At 46.7% G+C, this 20004-nt stretch overlaps 1 protein-coding gene across 1 annotated transcript in view; it reads right to left on the bottom strand.

The window, feature by feature from the left end:
- Positions 1 to 40: 40 nt before the first annotated feature.
- The window catches only part of Shc3 (src homology 2 domain-containing transforming protein C3), a 146063-nt gene continuing 126099 nt past the window's right edge, over positions 41 to 20004 (bottom strand). The window contains exons 11-12 of the mRNA NM_009167.5: positions 19342 to 19637; positions 41 to 7933 (exon numbers count right to left, since the gene is read on the bottom strand). Of these exons, the coding sequence (NP_033193.3) occupies positions 7805 to 7933; positions 19342 to 19637 (425 nt within the window). The 3' untranslated portion in view covers positions 41 to 7804. The remainder of the gene's footprint in view (positions 7934 to 19341; positions 19638 to 20004) is intronic.

The raw sequence follows: 20004 nt of genomic DNA on the forward strand, positions 1-20004 counted from the left end.
ACACAGACGTGAGCTCTGTCACGCAAACAAGAGACACTTCTTTTCACAGTAGCCTTTATTGCCAACAACAGACTTAACACTTACAGTCACTGAAACAATTAACTATTTAAAAATGGTTACTCCTCTCAATCTTTGAGCCGTGGTTATTCTGTGTGCTGGGAAAGAGCCGGTCACAGAAAGATAACAAGGTGCATTTTATAGAAAATGTCTAATGACATCGCCGCCAGTTCCATGCTTTGGAGACTAGTGACAAATGAAAAAAATGAAAACAAACAAACAAACAAAAAAACAAAAACCTCATCACCCACATAGTTGTCTAAGTCAGAGGGCAGAGGGTCAGCTCTGAGCTCTGGGATTGGAAGTGCATGGGTGGCCGTCCCAATGATAAAGGCACATGTTCCAGTACCTAATAATAACAAGAAGAGCAGCATTGTCTAGGGTTAGCCTGCCACCAGCCATACCTCGGCCATGGTGATGGGATGTTCTATGCTGCCTCCTCGTGGTTATCCCAGAAGCTCGGCTGTGGTGTGCCAGGACCGTGGTGGAGGGCATGAGACCGAAAGCAACACCGTTTCTCTAAAGAGTCCCTGCAGGTGAGGGAGTCCAAGCTGCCTGATCACCTTCACCTGTTATCTCTTGGGAATGCCAAATGGTCGTCAAATCGCCTAAGTTTTATCAAAGAAAAATATTAGAAAACTTAAAGTTGACTTTGTATTTCTGCTCCTCAACAGGTGACTTAGGGAGCCAATCCCAGGCCAGTATCAAAGTGGCAAGGGGCGGTTGGCCACACTCCCAGGCAGTAACTGTTACAGTAACTGTTGGTGTTTCACAATGGTTAACAGAAACAAAAAGAAATTTCAAATATGTATATATCAATATGTATAATTGGCCACCCGAATGCTTTTGGAAAACTGTTCAATACCTTGTTACACATTACATTTACACTGAGCTGTCCCCTAATCCTGGGGCTTTTGAACATCAAATGTCTCATTCTGAACACAAAGAAATTCACATAAATTTCACAATACTCAGAAACAAGTTATATCCAAAAGTCAGTTGAACAGAGAACATTCAATTGGCAACTCACACATAGTGTTGTTAAACAAAGAAGAAGAAGAAGAGGAAAAGAAACTAGTTGTCCCCAGACTAGTTAGTCTACTGTCTCTGCCTTGTGAACTGTTGCTTGACTCCGCTGTGAGTGACTTTGGTTGTGGTAAAGGAATTTCCTCCAGTGTGAACCTGTATGTCCTCAGGAGCTCGGGTTTCAGATTCACCCCATAGGTTCTGTCCTCTATGTACAGTGGGTACATAAAGCTGTCCATTTCCTGTGGTTTCTCTTTCACCCATAGGTGTGTCTGGGGGTCTCAGGGACTCACTTACCCCCAGGGCATCTGAGAGGGCAGCGAGAGGAAAGGAAAGCTTTTCAACCTGTCCTCCGGCATCCTACTGACATCAGCAGATTCCATGAGGGACACCAACTTGAACTTTTGCACCCTTTTCTTCCTCAAGGGTACAACTGCGCCACCTGCTGTTTAAAAGCCTTCAGCGCCTCCAGCTCAGTCCTGAGCCTGATCCTTGGTCCATACTGAATGTGAGCACACCAGCCCTGAAAGCCTCCCCGACTCCCACTCCAACACTCTCACACTTCATGTGTGTGTTGGAGGAGGGGCTCCAGTTAGATTATAAACAGGAACAGATTCACCTTATGTTCCCTTCTCTGTCCCACAAGTCCCTGCAGGACCTGCTACATAGGATCTAAGGTATAAATGTGGCCAGGAGGGCTGGCCAGCCAAGTCCGGTTGTGGTAAGTCAGGCTGGGTCAAGAAAGGATGTGGGTCTGTGGGTGTTTCATCTGCATGTCCCTTTTCCTTTTCTCTAACACCTGCCTCTTCCTTGTCTTCTGCTGGCTACCCTTCTGTTTAGTTCTCTTGAGACATGGCCTCGTTTAGCCCAGGTTGACCCTGAGCTAGCCTTTACCATCCAAGTTCTGGGATTACAGAAATGCACCACACTCCTGGCTTGCTTTCCCTCTCTCTCGGCCTGCAGTGAGAGCCCTACTTCCCTTTTTGTACCATGGTCTCAGAGTCCACGACACCCAGAACTCTGCTCCACAGGTCTGCAAATGAGAGCAAATCAACCGCCAAGCTCTTGGTGCCATTTCTCATATACAGGTCATCCAATGCAGGAAACCCCAGAGGCTCAGTAGAGAGAGACCCAACACAGAGCTGGTCTGCATCTGGACATACACATGCTGTGGTGCGCATTCCATCTGAACTAAAGAAAGCTCGTGTACGTGTATACTACACACATGCAGTTCACACTCAGAAAGCCTTAGTATAAAGTTGCAATTTTTTTCTAGCTGATATAAAATGTGCCAGTTTTAAAACTGTGCATTTGTTGCTTGCAAACTTATAAATATGTATAAACCCCATTATAAATAAATCCTGTCTGGCAGATGGCATTTTATCTGCCAGCCACAGTTGCAGGGAGTTATAAGTACTTATTAATTCCCCATTTTCAAATTCACGGCATGGGCCTGGGAAATATGATGTGAAGTGGTGTGAAATTTTCTTCATAATTGGTGGGGGTGGGAGGGAGATGGAGATGGAGTCCACCAGTAAGCGTCAAGGAAGGGGTGGAGGCTCACCAGTCAATATCAAAGCCAAGATCCTTAGCATTAGCATGTCCTCACACTGAAAAGGCAAGTGCTCTACCCTCACACTAGGCCTGCTGAGTCAGGAGCCCAAGGGCCAGAGCCCTGAAATCCATGTGTGGATCAGGCAGCCTGGTTCTTCGATGTCTGCCTTCTGCTCTGAGACTGATATTTTATAAATACCAGCCTCTGCCCCAGGATGTCCCAGTTCACAGAGTGTGCACAGGTATGCACAAGGCTGGGCAGAAATCTCTGGAGATAGCCTTCCATCCATGCTGACTGTGGTGGAGCTCCTCCATGCCCCACCCACTAGCTAACCCAGGTGTCTTCAGTTCTGTTCCTGGGGCTTAACAGCAAATAGATGCCCACAATGTATCCTGGGTGGACTCGTGTTCCACAATGCAACCATTCCACAGCAGCTACTTCCTTCTTGACTTCTGGGATCATTTCCAAAGTAAGCTATATGGACCCAAATCCCCCCTCCATCCCCACCCCCACCCCCAGCTCCCCTTGGTAGAATACCAGCTAAGTCACCAACCACAGGTCCTGACTCTCTCAGGCAAATGGCTCAGTCCTTCCTGTACTTCAAAAGGTGGAGTATGTTGCTTCCATGTGAGCTACATGTCTGAGCCTCAAAAGGCCTTAGTAAGTCCTGCATTCTTTCCTAGATCTAGCCATTGACCACTGCCATCCAATTTTTTCAGCTGAAATACAAGGGCCCCTTCAGCTGAAACATCTCGAAAGCACCTGCCCATTATCCCAGAAGGGCAAAATTTCTAGGTTTGTAATATGTTCCAGGAGTGGGGTTTATTATCTACATTGTCTTTCTTGAAAACACACACACACACTTCAAAATTTCCATAAGAACTAGCATCACACATATGTTTCTGAGCACATGGTTTCATTTGCAACCTTTCTACTACCCTCCTCCTATTTAAAATCTGGCTGTCACCATCCACAAAAGCTGTTTATAGATGGCCTACCACTTTGGGCCCATGGAGGAGGAGTGAGATACGTTCTGTCAGTGAAGAGTCCCAGGAAGTCACTTTATATATTTATTTCTCTATCCACACCACTCTTTGAAGGAAGCACAAGTCATGGTGTCAGAGAACCTATTGTTCAGGTTGTACCAGGATGAGCTTCATGGGGGTGGCCTCTGCTGCATCACTGTCTTGGGGACTGAGTTGGATTTCAACTCAACTCACTTCAACAAGAAGAGAATGTGGCACTGGATCTAACGTGGAATGGAGGTGTCCACTCTATAGCCACTCCTATAAGGAGGCCTCCCAGGTGTCTAATGTCACCATGGGGGAGATCTTCCCTTCGAAAGAGAGGCATCTTCAGGACACCAGTGGAGCCTGGACATATGGCAACTGTGACCTGAATCCCATGGGCTTTGGGGAATTCATTCTCCCTGTCCTTCCAACCTAAGCTTTACCCTCCATTCATGGATTCTCACGGCCTTTACGTACAACTGCCTCTGTTGCTAAGAGAACCTCACGGTTGCTTCATGTGTCCTATTTGGCCCATCTATCCACCATCTGAGTTGGCCTGTCACAGAAAGCTGTTTATCCAGGCTAAGCAGGTATCCCGCTCTTTGTCTTTAAAATACAAAAGGGACACCATGGTCATAACACAAGTATAGGTCAAAGATTGAGTCATTTGACCTGTGTTGTTAGCAGACTGCCCACCTTATGGTGGAGGGAGATTTGAGAATCAGAGCCAACCTAGACCATGATGAACAACCCCATGGAAGGTCAGTCAGCCCCAAGAGTGTGCAGAGGTGATCTGAAGAACAGCTAACTCTCCCAGGAGAGCAAGGGATGGAAGGATTTGGCAGGGGATTCAGAGCCACTGTGCAAGAGCAGACAGGGGCTGTTTTTAAGGCTGCTGAACCCCACCACGCACCACTAAAATAGATGCAGAGTTCTGGACGGAGTGGTGGGGTGCCTATAAGGAGGAGCACAGGATCCAGGCACACGCCAGACCCTCATGCCTGGCGTAGACTCAGCCACCGTGCCCTGGGAGCTGAAGCCCCTGAATGCACAGCAGAGTGCTGTTCTGCACAGTATGGAGTTGCTCCTTCATAGCCCGAAGCCCTGCCCTACCCAGGCAGATATGGTCTGGGAACCCATGGAAGAGGTGTGTAGGCACAGGAGGAGAAGCTTTGGGGTCTGCCCCCAAACCCTGGCCTCAAAACACAGGCAGGCCACACCTGTGCGCAGAAAATGCTGAGTGACTAGAACAGCTCTTCTGTTAGCTGACGATGTGACCTGAAGTGAGCCTCAGTTTCCCCGGGTGTATGTGAGGTTTGAGGGAGTTGTCCCATCACATACATGGTGTTTGTAGCAAGACATGACGAACCCCTGTGAACTCTGACATGCTTTAAAAGGAATGCAGGCCAGAACACGGCTGCCAAGAACAACCTCTGCAGTCTGCCCTGTGTCTAAAAGATTTCCCTAACTATAACATCTGTCCTCTAATCTGGAACAATAATTAGATGTTTTGAATTAAAATTAAAAAGAGAAATGTTGATTCCTATAAATCTTATTACCCTCAAACTCAACACTGACTTCAGAGAATTCATTTCTGAGTATTCCTTTTTTTTTTTTTTTTTTTTTAAACTTCCCTGGAGAGGGAAATGAAATCAGGCGAATGCTGAGGCGCTCATGGTCTGTAACACTTTGCTAGTGACTTGAACAGAAGCATTCTAGCAGTGCGTGAGCGGGGAATTCAAGATTGGATAATTTTGTATGTTTTTCTATGTACAATACAGTCACACACAGGAGCAGCAGGACCTGTATGTGTGTGCACAGAGCACAGCCTCTTGGGGGACAGAGGACAGGGTGACTCTTGGGGTACCTCAATGCTTATGTATGTGGCCACAAGGCAAGAGCCTGAACTAGGGGCTACCAGCATATCTGCTCATCTCTGTGATTTCATCCATGTAGCATTTGTCCCAACTGACACCACTCAGGAAACAGCAGGATCCTGAAAGTTGATGCTAGAAGACTGCTGTGCTGCCAGCTTGGATCCAGCGGGCACTCAAAGGGTTAAAACTGTCAAGAGATCTCCTACTGAGCCTCCAAGATCTTCCCTTCCCAGCCTCTCCTGTTAGCACCCAACTGACTACAGGGCAGCAAAAGCGGGGCTCACACTTACAATTAGAGCCATGCCGAACTCTGATTGGCCCAACGTTTAGTCTCCCCTTAACTATACTCTTTAGAATATAATTTATTTATGTTTATATGTATGGGTGTTTTGCTTGCAAGTGTGTAAGTGCATTATGTGCCTACTTGGTGTCCACGGAGGCCACAAGATTCCTGGGACTTGAGTTACAGACAGCTGTGAGCTGTCATGTAGGCTCAGAGAATTGAACTTGAGTCCTCTGGAAAAGCAGCCAGTATTCTTAACCACTGAGCGCCCCACCCCCACCCCATCTACCCACAATACACACACACACAAACACACACACAGAGACTTAATTCCTTCCTCTTAAAAATATCCAGTTTTAGCCAGGCAGTGGTGGCACATGCCTTTAATCCCAGCACTTGGGAGGCAGAGGCAGGCAGATTTCTGAGTTCAACCAGGACAGTCAGGGCGATACAGAGAAACCCCGTCTTGAAAAACCAAAACCAAAAAAAAAGAAAAAGAAAAAGAAAAAAATCCAGTTTTTCATCACACAACCCTAAAACGTAGAGTCCTGCTATACTAGTCAGGGGTGCTACCACATGGAGTCTCACAGGGAGCAACACCCAGGTCACAGTCCTATGCTGAAGTACCAACCACTAAGTGCACCATCTGCTCATGTTTGTTAAGTCACCGAAGTCATAGACGTAGCCAGCTTTGAAACACAGGTTATCACCCACCATGAAACAACAGCTTCTGAAATGGCAGAGAAAGAAGACAGAGCGCCACGAGCGTGGTTCCTTTTCATGGGGCTACTGAGAAAATATGGAGGGGAGACAAGAAGGCTCACCACCCCTCACTCCAGCTGCTCCCAAAGACTGGAGCGTGGAGCTGAGCACACACGGACCTGGGAAAAACAGCCAGTGTGTGTGTATCTCCAAAGCTCAATTCTGGGCAGAAGCTGGCACAGGCCTTGCGAGGCTCTAACACATGGTTTTTTGTTCTACTGAATACGAGAGGTAGGTGGGAGGCCACTTCACTGGCACCTTCCATAAAAAGCCCATGATGGTCACATTGGCTTGAAGGACCTACAGACCAGGAATACGCATATCCTACTTCCTCAGACATACACGTCATCAGTACGCTGACAAGGAAGCATTTGCCAATCAGACATCTTAAGTCTTATTCAAAGTATCATGTTTGGCCTCAAATGAATCTCCCAAATACACACACACACACACACACACACACACACACACACACACACACACACACACACAATTGAAGTCAAAGGTTCCCCATGCTGAAACACGACCTGAACAAGCCAGACTACCATCTACTTTGGAGTGGGGATTCAGTGGATTATCCTATGGCAGAAAACCCACTCACACAATGTCAATTCAGGGCATAGGAGGCAGCACCCAGCAAGCCATGACTGGAGGAGGTACCACCATCCTGGAGAAGGTACCATCATCCCGGAGGAAACACCACCACTCATGAGCCAAGCTGTAGTCTGGAACCAGCACTCACACAAAGCTGTATCAGCAGGGGCAGATGTTTGGGCAGCATGCTACTGTATTCTCTCACAATTCTGTTTGTCCTGGAGCTGCCAGCTCACCTGCATTCGCCTTGAATTGTGCTTAGTACATAAGAATGACTTCCTAGCAAAATTTCCCAGTAGAACAGGTTAGTTAATATTTTTCACAGAACAACTACAGTCGAACCTGCCTCTCCCTAAAAACACACAGCATAGAGCACTAGTGTCTCACATCTCTCTTAGTCTTAAAAAATATAAATATCGGGGCCATTTGTACAGGATGTGTGGGTATATACACTTCTAATAAGCATGTCTGAATCGTGTGAACATATTTATGAAATTTGAACTTGAAGGAAACCTCCCTGGGGGGGCTTTTAATGGTGATGGGCCCACAGACAGTTGCCCCATTTCCATAGGCTGAGAGCCGCAGAGCCCAGGTCTTCCTGACCTGGCATAAGGTATGGGGGCTGGGGCGCTGGGCAAGCTCAGGGTTTCCTCTCCACTGGTTGCTGGAGACAAAGCTCACTCCCGGCAGAGACAATGGGCAGGCTGCTCTCGAGGTGGTAATTGATGAGGTGGCTGATGCTGTCAAAGACCCTGTCCTTCGTCCGGATCTGTGAGGACAAAAGGAAAGAGAGGTTGAGCAGGTGTCGTGGGGCAGAAAAGAAAGACCTTATTGCAGTAGAGCTATCTAGAACATCTGACTTGGTCCAGAAAGGCAAGGGGAGGACCAGGTTTCCTGGACCTGAGGTCGCACCATGCTTCAGAGCAGATCTCTGTACAGACCCTGGTCACTGACAGTAGCTGGTCAGTTCAGTGTGCATCACCTACCTGTCCCTCCGAGGCAATCTTTGACCTTTCAGGCCCACTGCCCTGTGGGCACTGCCTACCTCAGTCCTCTCCGCGGCCACGCTGGGACAACAGAAAGGAAGTCCCAGCTAATGAAGACAAGAAAATGCAATAAAACACAGGTCTGGAAGGAAAATAAAATGGCCTTTGTCTATGGACTCCTGCATAGCTATGATAAAGAAACCAACAATGAAAATTATTCTTGGCCTAATACACAATAAAAGTAACTTTCCAACATCTGAAGCTAATATACAAAAGCCAATCACAGGCCAGCGAGATGGTTCAGTGGGTAAAGGTGACCTTAGTTCAAACCCTGGAGCCCGTGTGAGGACGGAAGTAGAAAACCAACTTCAGAAAGCTGCCCTCTGACCTGCACACATGCATTATTGCATGCATGCGCTCCTACACACACACACACACACACACACACACAGACACACACACACCTAATAACAATAAGTAAATAAAAATGTTAAGTTAATCACTTTCTTATACACTAGCAATGGCCACATAAAATTTGAAACAGAATGCCAACCAATTATTGTACCATTAAAAAAAATAGAATACTTAGGTATTCAATGAAATATTTAGGTATAAGTTTAGTAATGCATAAACAATGTATGAAACTAATTTGTTGCTATTAATAATTTTTTTCTAAAGTTTATTAAGAGAAGAAAAACGATCCAGATTAGTCTCCAAAGTACTGAAAGAGAAGAACAGGGTTGGTTCCAGGCTACAATTCTGGACCCAGAAAGAAGAGAAATATGGAAAAATTCACTGCAGGAATCAAGACACTGAGGTGTTAGAGGAAGGACAGACTCTCGAACCTGGACCAGAGTAACGAGCCAGAAACAGACCCATCAAATAATGCTTGCTAACTTTTAATGAGAGATAAAGTCATGGACTGAAGAAAACAGTGCTTTTAATAGATAATCCTGGAATAATTGGGCATCCATGTGGGAAAAAAAAATAAAGACCTTATATCTGTTCAAACATTGACTCAAATGTATTAAATGGAGACCAGAAAATCATGAAACTCTTAGAAGATAATTTAGGAAGACATGTAGACAACTATGGTGTTAGATAAAAGAAAATGATCATAGATTCACAGAGAGGAACCTGATAGGAGAGCGCCCTTCAGACAGGTTCTATTAGGAGACTGGCTCAAGGCCTCCATGACGAGGCCTCAGAAAGGCAGAGTATTGGGATAAATAAGACACTGTACCCACCTTCAATTCTGTTCAACAGAAGGAGTTTCTGACTCAGAGACCTTCCAAGGAGGTGGGAGCAAAGTTCAAGTCAAGAAGGTACTAATAAAGACTAGCATTTGAAATTGGGAGACACATACACCCTCGGACAGAGGGAGGGAAGGAGGGAAGAAGGGAGGGAGGGAGGGAGGGAGGAAGGGAGGGAGGGAGGAAGGGAGGAAGGGAGGAAGGGAGGAAGGGAGGAAGGGAGGAAGGGAGGAAGGGAGGAAGGGAGGGAGGGAGGGCACCATATGGGAAGTACAGTGGTCTCTTGGTGTCTCTGGTGAGGCACCTCTCCAGCATCCATAAAACTGTGCATTTATTGCCCCTTGTGTTTTCAAGACCCACTATGGACATCAAAATCCAGAGAAATTCAAATCCCTTATTTGTAACATGATTCACCATTTGCAAAATATACATACATCCCACCATAAATTCAAAACAACCTCCAGATCTCTTGCTAGATTTACAGGCCAGAGGCTGCCCCCACCCCCACCCCAGGCTGTTCTCCAACCTTCCACTACCCCATTCTCTCCCACTACCACTCTACCCCTCCCACCATCCCCTCTGACACCTAACCCATCCCCTCCTACCACCACCTCACCCCTCCCCTCCCCACCCCACCCCAACCCCCACCCCTGGCAGCTCTCTTTCTGGGACAGAAAGTGACAAAACCGTGACCTGTGACTTCACGGCTCTTGTAGGGAACTCATTTCTCTCCCTTCCACTGCAGCTGTGAGCAAGCCCAGCTCCCTGGTCTCTGGACCAAGGGCCACCTTGAACTATATCTTCCCTTCTCTCTAGTGCCTTCTGGTGCCTGGCATGTAGACCACACCAGGGTAGGATGTGGTTTGGAGAGCTTGGCTTTGTGCCCCACACTGAAATCCTGTAAGGCTCAGAAGCCCCAATTGTCCTTAGGGACTGAGGGACCCTTCTCTCAGGACTCCTTCATGCTATATGACCTTAAGGGCATTGAAGGTTCTCTCTTCACGACCTTATCCTTCTGCCTCTGGACCAATGTGCTCTCTCCCCCTCCCCCTCCCCTTCTCTCCCTCTCCCCCTCCCCCTCTCCCTCCCTCTCTCCCTCTCCCCCCCTCTCCCTCTCTCCCTTTCCCTCTTCCTTTTTCTCTCCCCCTCCCCTCCCCTCCCCCTCCCCCCCCCGCCCCCCTCTCTCAGCACTCTGTTCTTCCTTATCAAGGTCTGGTCATGGCTGTCTGTCCTCCTGAAGCTTTCTCTTCTAACAAAGATAAGTCCTGCCTCTGTTTCCCTTTTCTACACGCCTGCTGTTCTCCCTAACATTTACAATGCTGTGGACATGGCTGTTCCCGAGCTCAGTCTGAAGGACAACAGCAAGAAGACCCTTAGTACCTTCTCAGTACAGATGGTTTTCTCTAAGTCACAACCGCCCATAAAGGATCCTGTCACAGGCAGTTCCACCTTGAAAATACTGTCTCAGGAGCTCTGTGGCTGGGGAAACGGCCAGTCTCTCGTGCCAAGAAGATAACTTGGCAGCTCTTGTGGGCTCCCACAAAACCCTACTGCAGACCTCACCCATCTTTGGGAGCTCAGAAGAACTTAGAAGGTGTGCTGTCTCTTCAAGCCTTCAGGGGTTGGGTGCTGTCTGACCCACCACAGAAGAAATCACAGGGAACCTTCAGTTCTGCGAACAGGGGGAAGCAGACACCGCTACCCACGGGGTCTCCAAATCTGTCTCAATGATCACAGCATCAGACTCATGAACAGAGGAAGGCCCACAGGGAACACAACCATCCCTATATCTCCGTGAGATCCCACAAGGTCAGAGTCAAGCTAGAGAAGAGGAAGATGGCATCTCCCTGCAGGTGAGTCTCCTGGGGAACAACATCAAGGCAGGATGCCTGCCTGTCTAAAATGGCTCCCAGGTGAGGCACCTCTCCAGCATCCATAAAATTGTGCATGTATTGCCCCCTTGTGGTCACAAGCATGCAATATTAGGGGAATTGAAAGTTTCCAGGGGGAAGGTTCCTTCAGCATGGTTTGTAGTGCTTGGGAAGGTTTTGTTCCTGGACAGCAGCTCCATCACTCAGAACTCTACACGTATGCTAGCCCAGGAAGAAGCTGAGAGGGGCAAGCCCACAGCACTCCAGGAGCGACACAGATTCCCCCAAAATAGGTCCTTCCCACCCAGGACCTTCCCTGACAAGGAAGTCATACCAATCCAGAGCTGACAGTGACTTGACACAATCACAGTGGGTGGCACCTTCATCTCTGCCTTCCTGGAGAGTGATCTAAACATAGTCCTGGTGATAGCCATCGCCTAGAAAACCATTGTGCCAGGCAGAGACTGGTCCCAGCTGCCCACAGCAAGGATGGCACACAGTCTAGTCAGAACTGGGCCTCCAGAGGGGTACCCAGGCAGGAACTTGCCTAGCTTCAATGTTGGCCAAGCACCTAACAGTGCCTGGGCAGCCCAGAAACTGGGAGGAAGATGCCTAACACTACTGGCAGGGGAGCTAATCCTGCTAGGACACATGATAGGAGACAGAGGGATCCGGGCAGGCATGTGCCTTACTTTGTGGCTTGGTAGCATGTCCCAGTGATTGATAGACTTGAGTGCACAGGTCACTCCTAGTCTAAGCCACTCCAAGCCTGGGCTTCATAGCAGCGGAAGTGCACAGACTTCCTCAATGTGATGGGAACTGTCTCAGAGGGATCTCCACCCAGAACCTCAGGACCTTCTCTGATCTGCATGGAGACCTCTGCTGACCTCCTTCAGTCCAGTCTCCCCTTCCTTCTAGATCTACATCCTGTCCATTGCTAGTTCCTAGGAATGGTTGGGCTGTAGACACAGAACACACAACTCCCATGCCTCACACATTCCTCTTGTTTGTTTACACCTTCAGAGGAGAAGACCGCAAGTAAGAATCAGGCGAAATGAAACAAGCTGTCTGCAGACAACAGCAGTGACCCCAGGTAAGGCACTTCTGGGAGTCAATGAAATATTGGTCTCTTCCCCTTCCCAGAGTCAGATGCTCTGCTCCAGGAGGTTATCTCTCTCTCTCTCTCTCTCTCTCTCTCTCTCTCTCTCTCTCTCGCTCACTCTCTCTCTCGCTCTCGCTCTTGCTCTCTCTCCTCTCTCCCTCTCTCTCTCCTCTCTCTCCTTCCCCTCCTCCTCCCTCTCTCCCCCTAACCCTTCTCTCCTTCTCTCTCCCTCTCTTCCTTACTCTCCTTCTCCCCGTCTCTCCCCCTTTCTCTGCCCTTTGCCCTCTTCCTTCCTCCCCCTCTCTCCCTTCTTCCCTCTTTCCCTACTCTCCACCTTTCCCCTCTCTTCTCCTTCTCTCTGCCTCCCTCTCCTTTCTCTCTCCCTGTCTTTCCTTGATGTTCAGATAGATACAAGAGAGAGACCAACCTCATGGCACCTAACACAGCATCCTATTTCTAGCAACCACCACGACCATATCCTAAAACACCACAGCACAAAGGGAACAGACCAATTCCAACTCAGAAGACAAGTCAGAAAACAGAAAGAAATTCAGTTCACATAAAACAAAAACAAAGGACTTACTACATCCGCTAAGATAAATGTATGAAAAAAATTATTCAATGGGTGACAAAGTCTTTTAGAAATTAAATACACAATTTTACAAAGTATATGAACATATGCTTATGTGAGAGAGAGAGAGAGAGGGAGAGAGAGAGAGAGAGAGAGAGAAAGAGAAAGTTGATAAGGTTGTCAAGAAACGTTCCAAAGCAGCAGAAACTTGAGGGAAAGATAAGTTGTTATTCCTGTAACTTTCCAGTAAGTTTATTTTTAGTGTTCTTAATGGTGGAGCTGTACACTAATAGTATTTATAAGCAAAAAATGACAAGAGGTCAAGCAAGAATATATTACAAAATTATTTTAAATACTTCTCCCTTCCCTTAATTCCTCCTACTCTCCTTCCTTCCTGGAAAACCAGTACAAAATAAAGGTAAGAGAGGTGCCATATTATAGGGTTGGCCCAACTGGGGTCCTGGCAAGGGGAGAGCACGCATGCACAGGAGGTATAGCTCATGGGTCGGAGAACAAGAGGAAACAGGGAAAGACTTCATGACTGTGGAAGTGGAGCCATTGTTTACGGCTAGTAAGTAAAAGCTCTGAGAGCCAACAGCTGAGGGCTCCATGAGTCAAGCCCATGGAGGACCTGGACACTCGAGTGTTGGTGGTTTCTCCCAACACATCACACCGCGCCGGCCTCGCTGGGCCAAGAGGAGGACTCAGCTCTGAATGACTGAGGGGTGGGGGATAGTTTTAGACATACACTGCTGACACAATGATTTGGCACAAAGATCCATCTTCAAGGGTTCTCCCACAACCTCCACCAGCTCTCCCCAACACTATTTATTTAGAGTCCCTTTCTTCAGCACCCCACCCACCACAGAGGCTCCTGGAGCTGGGTTGGGTGGCTTCCCTTTGGCTTCCCAGTGACCTCAGTGCACAGCAAGAGAGCCCAGAGGCTGCTAGACACCGCCGGAATAAATTTAGACTCAGGCCGTTTTTTTTCTCTCTCCCTTTCTCTCTAATCTAACTTGCCAAGCTTCCCCCTTTATAGTCAGGGACCAGCCAATTACCATGAAAATCAGAAGAATAAATATTGAAGAGAACGTGTTCAGCGTCTATTTCAGTGTCCTCGCAGCAAGAAAGCAACTTTGCATTTTTAATTAAGTCTTTCATTTCCATCTCCTTTGCAGCTAAAGCTATCCTCTGTAGGATCAATTAAATGGGATAATCAGATCCACCTAAAAGCTCCTCCGTTTCCCCCCCCCCCCAGGCCCCCAAAGAATAGTCACCAGTGGGTAGGAGTTAACGAGCATTCTTGATGGCTCTGAAAATCTCACTCCAGAGTGACAACTATCCAGGCAGGGATCACAATTCCACTCCCTCGGTTCCTGTACACCTTGTTACGGGCTTGGGAAAATATAATAAACTATTGTTAGTAGGGTATGAGGGCTGGTTTTAATTACTAATCCGATACACTAAACAGTCACCTGGGATGAGAGTTTGAATGAGAATTTATCTAGATCAGGTTAGCCTGTGAGCATGTCCATGGGTGATTATCTTGATTATGATAATTGATGTAGGCAGACCCACCCACTGTGGGCAGCCCTATTCCCTAGGCAGGGAATTCTGGATTGTGTAAGAGCAGATAAAGAAAGCTGGGCACAAGGGTGCATGCATTAATCACTATTCTCTGCTCTTGCCTGTGGATGTCAAAGACATAGAACATGTCTTTTAAGATAATTCTTTGGTGTATAAAGACTTCGAGAAAACATTTAATCATCTTTGTTCTACGCAACGACATACTCAGCTAGACATTTTTTTCAACATTCCGTGTTTTAAATACCAATCTTCAAGCGAAATATTTATACTCTCACAGAATTCTTGAAGAGCTTTCCCTGCTATTTTCTTTTTGATAACCACAACTGAATTGCTGCAAGGCCTGGGGTGGGGGGCGGCAGGGAAGCACGGGGATGGGGAGAGAGCTCTAGGATGCTTCTATTTAGGTATGCTTGTTTGTGGTTTTATACCTGTAAAAATTCACTATAGTTCAACATTAGCAGCATCACAGATGCACACTCACACACCTGTAGAGGGCATGAGGTCCTCATACAGATTAGTACTATAGAAACCAGAGGAAAGAGATATTTGCCTGGTTTCCACCCGGAGAGCTGGGGATGGGTGTACTTCCTAACCTGGTGATCTTTGTTATCTGTAGGGCCAAGCCCCACCCTAATCCCCTAAAAGATCATCTTTATTTATCTCAGACTCACCCCTCTATATCTTGAGCATTGCTTCTCATCTATAGAACCCATCCTTAGGAGAGATTCACTTGTTCTTTATTACATCAGCCCAGGTAACTTCTGTGTTATCTTAGGGCCAGGCCAATCCTGACTCTACAGCCATTTCCAAGTCAACAGAACCCATCTTTCTGGCAGAGGCTGTATGTACTCTGTAAAGAGTTTCAATGTCACTGTACATACAGGACTGGGTTAATTGTCATCAGGAAACTCTTTCTCTGAAGTTGTGCTATGCTTAAATGTGGTTGAAATAAAATGTCCCGGGTCATGCTCTAGAAGTCTGAACCAGCTAAGTCAGGCTGAACTGATTTTCCTTCTGGCCTCTCTCAGTTCGCTACTCTCCCAGCCCTGACGTTTGCAGAGACTCCCTACCTGCTCCCTAAATTCCTTAAACTCTCAGTTCATAATCTATAAAAGCCATGTGGATCAAGCATCCACTCAGTGCCTGTTGAATACCTACTTCAGTGCCTATGAAGGTACAAGATGCATACAGAACACCAAATAGACTGGACAGAAAATAAATTCATCATGACACATAATAATCAAAACACTAAACAAATAGAACAAAGAAAGAATATTTAAAGCTGCAAGGGGGGAAAAAAACCCAAGTAATATATAAAGGCAGACCTATTGAAATAGAACCTGACTTTTCAATGAAGAGTCTAAAGCCAGAATGGCCTAGATAGATGTACTGCATCATCTAGCACTAAGAAAGCACAGATGCCAGCCCAAACTACTATACCCAGCAAAACTTTCCATCATAATAGATGGAGAAAAAAAAAGATATTTCGTGCTAAATCAAATTTAAGTAATATCTCCCTGCAAATTGAGCTCTATAGAAAAACTTCAACCACACTCAAGAAAACACAAAGAACAAATAATCTCAGGCCAGCTAATTAAAAAGGGGTGGGACCCACACCACCACAACAAAATAGCAGGAATCAGTAAACACTGCTCAATGATAACTCCCAATATCAATGGTCTCAATATCCCAATAAAAAGACAGAGTAACGTACTAATTATGAAAACAGAACCCATCCTTCTGCTGCACCCCCTAAAATGAAGGATAGACATCACCTCAGAGAAAAAAGTTACAGAAAGATCTTTCAAGCAAACAGACTAAAGAAACAAGCTGGTGCAACCATTTTTAATATCTGACAAAATAGATTTCAAACCAAAACTAATCTAAAGAGACAGGGGGTGGGGGACTATATACTCATCCCAGGAAAAATCCACCAAGAAAATATGTAATTCTAAACATTTGTGCACCAAATACAAGGGCACCCAAGTTCATAAAAGAAACTACTACAGTACTTTAACTGCTACAGTTAAAAATCACATGTTATTGAACCTCAGAGGATGATCATGAGAAACTTCAATACCCACGTCTTGCCAATAGGCAGGTCATCCAGACAAAAACTAAACAGAGAAACTCTGGAGCTAAATGATGTCATAAACAAAATGGATCTAACATATTTACAGAGTATTTCACCCAAAGACAGAGAATACACCTCCTTCTCATTACCTCATGGAACTTTCTCCAAAACTCACCACATACTCTAACACAAAGCAAATCTCAGCAGATTCAAGAATACTGACTCCTACCCTCCTCTGTGCCCCAAACACACAATCCAACCAAACACTTTGGTTCCCTTCCTGCCTATCCATCACTGATCTAATTCTGCTAAGTAATTCTAACCTTCCTCCTTTTGTTTTCACTGGACAAGAGGTTTTAAAGTAACAATCCTGGCATTTGCTCAATGGTTAAGTTGATTAAATTGCACTTACTGAACTTGGCAATTATTGGACTCTGCCCAGGGTGAAGTCAAATACTCTTATTGATTGGCAGGTAGACAAGCCAGACAAACCCACAGAATTACTCAGACAGAATTGTATCATCAACTCGGTGTCTGAAGGCTGTGTCTCAGTGACCTGCAAAACACGGGGCTAATTGATGGGGACAGTTGCCTGCTGCCCAGCATTCTTTATAGCCTTTAGGAAAGCCTAGAGATTCCAGTTTGGGAAACATTTGGGATAAATATTGAAAATCCAGCAGACTTTTAACTTCTGTGGTCACTGAATACTTTAGGAAGGAAGGGTGTGGTTGCTATTGCTGTAGTGTGCATGTGTGTTTGTGTACGTGTCTACACTCATGTGTGCAGGCGCCTTTGGGGACAGAAGAGGATGTCAAATCCCCTGAAGCTAGAGTTACAGGTAGTTATCTGTAACTGATAACACCCTGATGTGGGTACTAGGAACTGAACTCATGCCCTTTGCAAGAGCAACAAACACTCTTAACTACCGAGCCATTTCTCCGGTGTTCAAAAGTGCAAACGTTCTATTTTTATAAACCTCTGTTTCACAGTTATCTTTGTAGTTTTGTACTTTGGTTTTCAGTTCCAAATGGAGGTCCTTTTCCATAGGATATAAAACATGAATAACTTTTTAAGTGTCCATATGGTAAGTCCAAAGTTCCCCTGTCTCATTATATTCATTCTCTGTGTGTGTGTGTGTGTGTGTGCGTGTGTGTGTGTGTGTGCGTGCGTGCGTGCGTGCGTGCGTGTGAGAGAGAGAGAGAGAGAGAGAGAGAGAGAGAGAGAGGAAAGAGAGGGGGGGAAGAGAGAGAGAGGGGAAAGAGAGAGAGAGAGAGAGAGAGAGAGAGAACCACCCTGAGTGACGGCCTTCATCTTCCGCTTTGTCTGAGACTCTTGTAGAGGTTTCTCATTGTTCACAGTTATATACATCAAACTAGCTCCAGGGGCGTGTCTACTCTCTGCCTCTGTGCTGGATAGCTAAATGTTAACGTGACACAAGCTAATGTCATCTGACAGGAGGGAACCTCAATTGAGATAAGACCTCCATAACAGCAGGCTGTAGGCAAACCTGTTAGATAATTTTTAAATTAGTGATTGATAGGAGAGGTCCCAGTCCATGGGGGTGGGGCCGCCCTTGGGCTGGTGGTCCTGGGTTCTATAAGAAAGAAGCCAATAAGCAGTGCCCCTCCATGTCCTCTGCATCAGCTCCTGCTTCCAGGTTCCTGCCCTGTTTGAGTTCCTATCCTGACTTCCTTTGGAAGACCAAGTCTAATAAACCCTTCCCTCCCCAAGTGGCTTTTGGTCACAGTGTTTCATCAGAGTAATAGAAACCCTGACTAAGATGTTCTCCCATCTCACTGTGAGAACATTAGGAGTACAGATGCCTCCGTGCCTGGCTTTTATGTGGATCCTACAGATTCAAACTCTGGTCTTCATGCTCCTAATGGTGTAGGGCTTGAATGAAAAAAAAATGTCCTCCATGGGCTCATGTATTTGAATGTTCAGTGATGCTGTTTGGGGAACCATTGGACGGTGCATCATTTCTGAGGAAGTCCATCGCAGGGGATGGGCTGTTGAAGGTGTGTAGCCTCATACCACTTCCAGTTCACTCCTGGTCCTGACATGTAGACAAAATGTGACCAGCAAAGCTTCACACTCCTACCACCATGCCATTCCCATCATTGTTCGTTCATTCTCTCTCTCTCTCTCTCTCTCTCTCTCTCTCTCTCTCACACACACACACACACACACTCTCTCTCTCTCTCTCTGGAACTGTGAGCCAAAACATGCCTCCCTCCAGTTGATTTTGACAAGCTCTTTACCCACTGGGCCATTTCCGAGGCTCCCTTATCCATTATCTTTCAACAAAAGGTTTATCTTTAAACTTTTGATTATGTGCTCACAAGCAGCAGTGCCTGTGGAGGCCTGAAGAGAGCACTGGATTCCCTGAAGGGGATGTTAGAGGGGGTTGTAAATCACCAAATGCGGCTGCTGGGAACCAAACCCAGGTCCCCTGCATCAGCAATAAGTAAGTACTCTAGAGCAGGTGAGCCCTTGCCCCAGGCTAGATTTCTTTATCTTAAAAGACCTGAAGAACAAAGCTTTTATCCTGGACTATGATAACTTTCCAAGTTTCATAACTCACGCAAGGCATTGGTCAGGTCACAAACACTTGTCATGTAAGTCTCCAGTCCCTGACAGGTACTGTAAACAGAGGAGGCAGTGTGGATGTGGCCTCATGCAAGGCCTGGTAAATAGAAACAGTTGAATGGAAGGTGCCTGCCCATGCCTCACCGTGCCTTCCGGGTCCACCAGCAGCAGGTGCTTGGCCTGCCCATTGTGCATGCCTGTGAGGACAAAGGAGCCGGGGTTGGTGGTACTCTTCCTCACTAGGAAGTCTCCATCTTCCCGTAGCAGGGCCTCTGCCTCCTTCCTGCTCATCTCTCCTTGGTACCAGGGCTCAGCGTTAAGCTCCTCCAGCATCCTGGCATCCGGGGCTCTGGGTGTGACCGGGCTGATGCACTCCACAGACGCGGCTTTGCTCAACATGGGGCCCAGGGGCTGGTTTCTCAGGGCATCTTCAAAGGGCTCTGTCAACAACATATGACAGTGACAGATCAATCCCCGGAAGAGGAAGCAGTAAAAATAGAGTGAGAGATGAGAATTAAGATGTAACTCTTGACAGAGCCTGGCAACAGAGATGGATCATCGGAACTAGCATTTAAATGCGCCGCCCAAATGCTGGCATGACTCTCTGGTGAGTCTACTTCCCAGACAGTTGGGGGTTGTGCCTGGTGCCAGGGACGTGAGCACACACTGTCTAGCTGGATAGATGGATTTCAATGTCGCACACCACTACCACCAAAGGGCAGGTACAACTTTGTCCCACATCACCTACCTTCTCTGAACCTTTAGACAGCCTCCTTGAGGAATCCTATATACAAACTTATCAGTTCT

The sequence above is a fragment of the Mus musculus genome, chromosome 13 (genome assembly GCF_000001635.26).
Source record: "Mus musculus strain C57BL/6J chromosome 13, GRCm38.p6 C57BL/6J".
NCBI classification, from domain to species: Eukaryota; Metazoa; Chordata; class Mammalia; order Rodentia; family Muridae; genus Mus; species Mus musculus.